General features: G+C 44.7%; 1 protein-coding gene across 1 annotated transcript; it reads right to left on the bottom strand.

Moving 5' to 3' along the window:
• Positions 1–4,929: 4,929 nt before the first annotated feature.
• Positions 4,930–7,679, bottom strand: arf6b (ADP-ribosylation factor 6b). The gene is made up of 2 exons (XM_034577393.1): positions 7,472–7,679; positions 4,930–7,227 (listed from the first exon to the last, which is right to left on the bottom strand). The coding sequence occupies exon 2, from the start codon at positions 6,513–6,515 to the stop codon at positions 5,988–5,990; it is 528 nt and encodes a 175-aa protein (XP_034433284.1). The 5' UTR covers positions 6,516–7,227; positions 7,472–7,679; the 3' UTR covers positions 4,930–5,987.
• Between the last annotated feature and the right edge of the window lie 573 nt (positions 7,680–8,252).

Below are 8,252 nucleotides of genomic sequence, written 5' to 3'. Positions count from 1 at the left end.
TAATGACTAACCTAACCACAAATCACATGATATCTACTCGTCTGGAGAAGGTCCTAAAGACGTAAACTAAATGAGTACACACACACACACACACGTATGTAATCAATGAGGGATTATCTCCACCATGGCATCTGTAAAAATGTGAGCGTATCAATACACTGCTAGAAATACCAACCTCCCTGTGACGGCCATGTTCCAGTGCAATGATGTATTTGTTATCATCAGGACGTGTGGCGGCCCAGCACCGAGGGGAGGGGAGCAGCATGTGTGTGTAGCATTTCTTTCCCTGAGTCATTACTTCTCAGTACTCTGAATCTGGACTGTGTGTGTGTGTGTGTGTGTGTGTGTGTGTGTGTATGTGTGTGTGTGTGTGTGTGTGTGTTTGTTTGTGTGTGTGAGTGAGCAGCAGCAGCACTTCCCATGGATCTGAGATTTCCTCCCAAACTGTCTCTGTCTAATCCAGACACACTGTCACTCGAAAAACACTGGCTCTTCTGTAATTACTGTGATCTTGTCGGATACACAGAGCGTGACAGTGCGGTGGCAAGCTGCTGCTGGAGGAGGAGGAGGAGGTGGAGGAGGAGGAGGAGGAGGAGGAGGAGGAGGTGGAGGAGGAGGAGGAGGAGAAGGAGGAGGAGGAGGCGGCGGCGGCCTTCTGAGGTTACTTTGCATGGATCTTCATCATTCTGTCAGACCGTGTGTGTGAGTGAATCCATGTGGCTGGCAGATAATGCAGCTGGGTGACGTATACCGGTTTTACATGACTGTGCACTGCGGCATCAGAATCACAGTTCAGTGTTTCTGAGAGGAACTTGTGTAAAAGCCAAAACAACAGATGCCACAGGGCTGAGGTCAGTGATCTGTGTCCTGTATGAATAAGCCTCTGGCAAATACAGTGAACAAACACGCGATCTCATAAACACGCAGTGGATGTCAATTTGCTTCAGGGACGAGATGCACTTTCTAGATTCTAGATTTCTATCCCTCGCAGCCAAAAGACTCAGGAGGACTCGAGCTGCAGCATCAGCTATAACGCCAGCCCCCCCTTTACTGAAATATTACTTACATCTGAAGGTACGATGGATGTCACTCGGCCACAATTCACTTTACACTCCGTGTTACAGCTGGAAAAACACAGCATAGGAATCCAGGGACAAAATATTTTCACACTCTCACACAGCTGCAATCCGGATCCATCCACAGTTTCACATCATGTAATATAAATATATTAGAGGTTTGAAAAAATGTAATGGGACTTTGACTGGAAGGGGGAGAAACAACAAGTGGAGATTATCAGCTGCTGAAACTTGTACAAGCACTTTATACATCCATTGAAACACAAATTGGCTGTGTCATCTGGACTCTTTAACACTTTATAATCATTTTCTGGTCGTCTGAAAGTGTAATTCCACCACAGCGAGTGACCTTCAGTTGCAGATACGAATGGAATGTATTTTGGACAGATGCCCAGAGTGCACCTTGCACTTCACAGCCTCACTTTTTTTTTTATATAGCCGGTTTCACACTGCAGTGAAGCCTTGTGTTAAAACTTAAAAACCCTTAAACACCTGCAGTTAAAACCATTCACACCTACGGTACAGACAGAAAGGCGTGCATCTGTGTAAAGGCAACCAGTTGCGTTTACTGTGTTTTTCAGTAGGAAACCCGAGACAACTTGCAGCCACTTCCGGACCTGTTTGACTCGGAGCTCTGCGTGAGTTCATTGTTAACCGTTGAGTGGAGGTGCAGAGGAGTGAACCTCACAGAGAACACACAGAGGCTGCTTTGCTGTCCTTGAGGGCGTGCAGCCCCTGAACTGTGGCTTGCAGAGTAGGTGTTTCCTCCTGCCATTCGCCAGATAAATAAACCGCTTTAATAACCGTGTTGGCCTCTGTGCACCAGTGTACACGTGTCCGCACACAACACAAATCCCCCAGTAATTATCGAGCTGGGTGTAGCCGCTGTACGAGCTGTAGGCCCACATTAGGCGGGACTGTACTCACAGCCCCGCAGTCAGAAGTGAGTGTTGTCTTATACCTGCTCAAAATACTAACTCTGAAACTAGGGTGAAGAGGAAGTGAAGATGTGTGAGGAAGACAAACCACACCCCTGAAAACCACAGACAAAACCCCGGCTGGGTTTGTAGGCACATCAGGAGTGGATCTGTAACGCCACTCAGCACAGTTAATCCTGAGCTCTTTTAAATCTTTGTTGGGTTGACTCACAAGCCATCATTGCGACAACGGGGGAGAAAAATGACGTTTGTGTTCCAGTATTGCAGAACTTGGCTCATAAAGAGTCTCTCGATTTCTTGCCTCTCTTCCTTTTTTAAATAAATCACAGCAGAGGAACTGAATGGAAAACCTTCAGCCCACTCAGTCACCTATGTGATACCAAAAACACCAGGCCACACTGGCAGAGATCCCATCAGGCAGTTGTCATAGGGACAGCCCCAACAAATAAGTGCAGCGGTCGCTTAAGACAAGTCTGTCCTACGCATTATTGTGCAAACCACTGGAAGTGTTTGAGCAGTTGGCCTTCGTATTGTGGCATCAGTGAACTAAGAGAAAAAAGGTTTAATATTATGTCGGCCTCGTCGTGAGAAGCTTAAAGCAGAGGCTCTCAATTTTTTTCTCAGACAAGGACCTCGTACAAGATAGAATATATTCTGAGGACTAACTCATGTACATCCCATGGAATAATTTGACATTTCTTTTTGCATTTTCATACGCACCCTTCTAGACACAGGAATTGTTGCAGATTGCTCGAATGATATAATAAAAATATGTCTCCTAGACATGTAAACAGTTGAATCATTGTAAGATAGAAAATTGAACTGCACAACAGCCGTTTGAAAAGACAACAGGGTGAGCAACACTTATTGATTATCCATGTTGCAGAACAACACCAGAGAAACGTCTTAGAAATATTTTAGACTTGTATTGACGCAGAATACCATATACCTTCACAATTTTAACAGATGAATCTGGAAACCTTTCACAGACCCCTGGCTGTGTGTCATGCTCCCCTACGGGTACACAGGCCCTCATTTGAGATCCACTGCATTAAAGTTCCTGTTGCTTTGATAATAAAACACACCTTTGCAAATGTTTGACACTTTACAAGCGAGAAATATGAGAATCATTACACGGAGTACATTTTACTGAGCTTCCTTCTATGACCTGAAAACCTTTCCTAACCTCTCCACTCAGGAAGTGTAAATGCCAGCCCAGCAGCACGGGGAGTTAACAGAAGGGCCAGGAGGTCTCATCTTTACAGAGCAGAGGTCATAAAAACGTGCTTACAGTTTCTGTCCTTGCCCCCAATAAAGCTGTGACCATCATATGGTTGTAATGAAGTGGTGGGAACCAAAGGGGCCATTACAGCCCAATTAAGCTGCCATCAGCGTCTAATGGAAAGCCCTCGCTGAATGCGAGGATTTCAGCTCTGACACCTTCTCCACTTGTACCGTTTGTGGTGAATAGTTTCACTGTGTGTGTGTGTGTGTCCTCTTTTTATAGGCTGCACGATGGTGCATAGGTTGTGTGAAACATCTTCTGTATTGCTGTGGAGTCGTATCTGTCAATGTCACATGACCCGTCTGTCGGAAACCTCTGCGGTGCTAAAGCAAACATCCTGAGGCCTCTGCAGCAACTTGCTAAGCACCAGATTTTCCACACAGCAAAATGCCACCACGATTAAAGACCCAAAACGGTCTGTGGGCGCAGACACATGCATGTGTACACAAGGATACAGCTCGAATTCTGCAAAACATCTGTTTGTTGTATGCATGAGAGACACAGGAAGTACATCCCAGCCTCGTAGATGCAAACTCGCCAGAGGCAGTTTTTCTGTAAATGTCTAAAACAGAGCAAAAGACCCTGAACAGAAAAAAATCCTTGGAAATCAGTGGAATAATATGACCTAATCTTTTGTAGCCCCAAACACAGTAAGTCAGGCTACTTGTCACCATCAATCCCGTCTTTGTTAGAAGTGAAAACACAGGCGTTAATCAGCTTCAACGGAAACTAAAACATTCTTCCTCTATGACTCAGTGGTGCAGTGTCTCCGATAGATTCACTTGTAGTGAACTGACAAACTCAGATCAACTTTTAATGGAGTAAAATACCAGATTATATGAAAAATGTAACATAGCTGTGCAAAATCAAACCAGGAAGAAATATATATATATATATATATTTTGGCAAAGTAGAACAGAACACACAAAACCGAAAAGATGTAACATTTTTTAGATGAGTGTTATTGATATGTATCCATATTACATTACATTATTCAAATGCTTGAGTGACTCTTGTAAAAAAAGTGGTCCCACCAACAGTTTCAATGAAATCTATTATTTATCAGCATTTTACAGAACATGACTTCTCATCGCTGTGCAATTCCTCTGACATTTATCTATTTTCCACTCTTGTTGAATAAAAACAAATGACTTTTGTTGTTTTACTGCCAGTCGCAACCAAAAGCAAATTCAGGAAGTAACAGCCAACAGCTCAGCCTCAGCTCCACCCTGGCTCACAACCAACATACAACATTCAAAAACAATTCTCGATTCAGCTGTACATCATCTCTCTCACTGCCCCTCTGAGTCTCATGCAGGCTATCATGTGGCTGTTGTTCCCGCAGTTGGACTTCCTGTTTTCTACATTTTCCTATTTGTGGGTGAGGCAACTGAGGGAGGACAGAAACCCTTCTTTTTTTAAACATCACTTTTACACTGCAGACTCTGAACTATGAGCATTCTTGAGTCTCTCATTTTTTATTATTATTTTAAATTTCTCTTCATACATTCAGCTTTTCTTTTTAATATATTAAACTATTATACTTTTTGCCAAACTTTTTAATAGTTTAATCACTCACAGATCGTACTATGCACACTACCCTCTAATCCTTAAAAACACGGAGACGTAACAGATTTAAAATCACTTTTTTAATAAGACATTACAATGACATTGTTCTGTACATGGTTCCCCTCAGTCAAAATAGGAGTAAGAGCTGCAACACAAGGTGTCAGTCAACATTTCACCGGTCCACAGCTCCCTCTGACTGCACGACAGATGGACTCTGATGTAGGGTTACTGTACTTTCGTACTCATGCTACAGATATAGGCTATCATATAATGTCCCAATACTGAGACTAATCAACTGTGGTATCAGATTGAGAGCGCTCAGAGCTGAATGACATTCCTTTGGAGAGATTGAGTCAACGACTACATGTTACCCAAAATTCAAAATGCATCCCAACAAGCATGTTTAAGTTACTGGAGGCCTAGTTGTTGAATATTCAGCACAATTAGGTATCAAGACATGACACAAAAGGTCAATCAGTTAACTATGGCCCACATGAGGGGAGTGGGAGGGCTAAAGAAACATGTCCAAATGTCATTTTTTCCCTCTGTCAAGACTGATGACAATGAAATCTAAGCAATGGTGTATTTTTTCCCCTCCTTTTTTCCCCTTGCTGCTGTCAATACCATTGAGAAGAAACATTTTTCATCACAGTACTGTGTCAAAGTCTTTCCAAGGAGGCTACATGACATGAAATATCGCACCTTGGAAGAAAGAGAACAAAGATCCAAGTTCAATGCAACAGACGCCCAAGAACTTTGAAACAAGCCACAGTCCGAGAAAGATAAAAACCTCCGCTCCGTTAGAAAAATTATATAAAACAGGAAAAAGAAGAGGCAAAGGCGGTGAACTCTGTGGCTTTTTAACATTTGGACCAATCAATTCCAATATTCATCAAGCAAGCCCCCCAAAAAACATAGAATGTGATTTAAGCTTGCTACAGAGCAAAAGCAAACTGTAAGCCAGAAATCCCAGTTTAAGATAAATTAGTCGTGGGGTAAAGGTATTAAAAAATAAATGGGGAAATCATCAACTTTTTCTTAACCATACTCAGTTTGAGAAGTTATTTGTTACTTGCAACGTTATTACAGTTTTGACCTAAAACAGTCAGCACTCAATCATTAAGATTTGTAGTTTGAGGTTAGCCATGTCAGGCCCTCATATAGTCCATCACCTGTGGTTGCACAGGAGGGCTGAACATACCAATTCCTATCTCTGATGCGGGTCAACCCGAGCTTCTCTTGGATTTCGTGGGGCTTCATGGCGTCCGGGAGGTCTTGCTTGTTGGCGAATATCAAGATGATGGCGTCCCTCATCTCCCGGTCGTTGATGATGCGGTGGAGCTCCTGCCTCGCCTCGTCTATGCGGTCCCTGTCCGCGCAGTCCACCACGAAAATCAACCCCTGGGTGCCCGTGTAGTAGTGTCGCCACAGGGGGCGAATCTTGTCCTGGCCTCCCACGTCCCACACGTTGAACTTGACGTTTTTGTAGGTGACGGTCTCCACGTTGAAGCCGACCGTGGGGATCGTGGTGACAGACTGTCCGAGTTTCAGTTTGTAAAGGATCGTTGTCTTCCCGGCAGCATCGAGTCCGAGCATTAATATTCTCATCTCCTTGTTGCCAAATATCTTTGAGAGCATCTTCCCCATGTTGGACTCTTGTGCATAAATACTTTGTTCCTAACGAGAAAAATGTCAGATACAGTGCTGATGATGATGATGGTGGTGATTCACTTTAACTCTAGAGCTTCAGTTTGATTAAGGGCTTACATGTGAACACATAACTAGAGAGAGCATCTACGGGTGAGGGGGGGTGAAGTCAAAACTGCACACTCATGTTTAAACCTAACAATACTTGGGGACTTTTCTTGGAGAGTCTGTGCGTCAGGATCCAGTGAAGTGCTGGGACATCTATGTTCAGAGCAGCACAGTGTTGTCAGGCCCTGCACACAACATGGCTCGGTTAACACGAACAACTTGGCAGCAGCTGTTGCCCGACTTTCATTGTGTTTGGCCAAAATCTACACAAAGCTGCGTGACAGACACACACACACACACACTCAGGCCGTGGTGAGTCAAACCTGCAGATGTCAGACACGGTGTGTGTGTGTGAGTGAGAACGAGGCCCGGAGAAAAGCCTCGGCACTTGTGACTTCCTTCTGGCGCTTGTGTCCTCCTCGCCGGCTGCGCCCTTGTTCTCTTCACCGCAGGAAAAAGCAGCTTTCTGCGGTTACTCCACCGAGCCGGGTGCGTTCACCGAAGCTGGAAGGGGGGGGGGGGGGTCCGCTTCGGAATTAAAAAAGCAATCCTCGGTGACTCAGCAACACCCGCGTCCACTCGTGAAACTCCACTTCTGGTCCCCCTGTGAAGAGATTTAGAGAGGGAGGGTCAGACATGCCAAATTACCCCAGCTACCGCTCATGGCTGCTAAAGACGGCTAACACGAGCTAGCTTGGTTGCCTAGCAAGCTAGCGTATGCTATGTAGCTAGCGGCGGTTAGCTGATCATATCTGACGACAAAAAAAAAAAAATCAAGCGTCGCTGGAACAACGTTGGGCTCGCGTCCGCCCCGGGTGGAAGGCTGCATGTAAAGCCGGATGATTTACCTCCTGTCTCCCCCTCCTGCCTCGATAACCCCACCAGCGCTCGTCTCTCTCCGGGAAGTGGAGCTGGTCGCGGCGCTGCTACACCGGAAAGGTGTGGAGCTGCATTAACCGCCACTTCCTCCGCGTCTGCTTCATTCAGCTGCTGCTGCTGCTGCTGCCGCCGCGCGCTGCTCCCACCGCCCGGGGCTCGCACGACCCCCACAGGGTAAACAACGGCAAAACACAAACTGTCATTAAATACACGGAACCTCCTCATTACTGCGCATACACAGTTTTTTACTTAATGTTGTACATAACAGCAATTGGTGTTAGAATACAACATGAGGCTTTATTCTACACAGAGACTGCGGGTGTGTGTTTTACTTCGTGTCTCTTTGGAATGGCCACAATTAATATGAGATTTATTATTATTATTATTATTATTATTATTATTATTATTATTATTATTATTATATTCCAGTTGTCTCCTATTCTCATCTGAAGCGTTTAAAGGTGCTGTGTGATAAATACAAAGGGTAACATCGCCCCCGTCTGGTAATTACATGCTACTTAAAGTTAGGTATGATTCCTGGTTCTCCTCCTTACATACAAGGCTCTGAATGGGCCACAGCACCGACTATAGCTTACTCTCTACTTTACTTTGTCCCCTAAACACTCTGCAGCCAGTCTATCAGAGGTTCCCAACAACAGCCAAAAGAAAATCCTAGATGCAGCTTTTGTAAATCGTGCTCCAAAGTTGTGGAGCAGCCTGCCGCTAGATATCAGAGAAGATAGTTCAGTG

The sequence above is a fragment of the Hippoglossus hippoglossus genome, chromosome 22, assembly GCF_009819705.1.
Source record: "Hippoglossus hippoglossus isolate fHipHip1 chromosome 22, fHipHip1.pri, whole genome shotgun sequence".
Lineage (NCBI taxonomy): Eukaryota > Metazoa > Chordata > Actinopteri > Pleuronectiformes > Pleuronectidae > Hippoglossus > Hippoglossus hippoglossus.
This window is presented reverse-complemented; position numbering and strand designations above follow the sequence as displayed.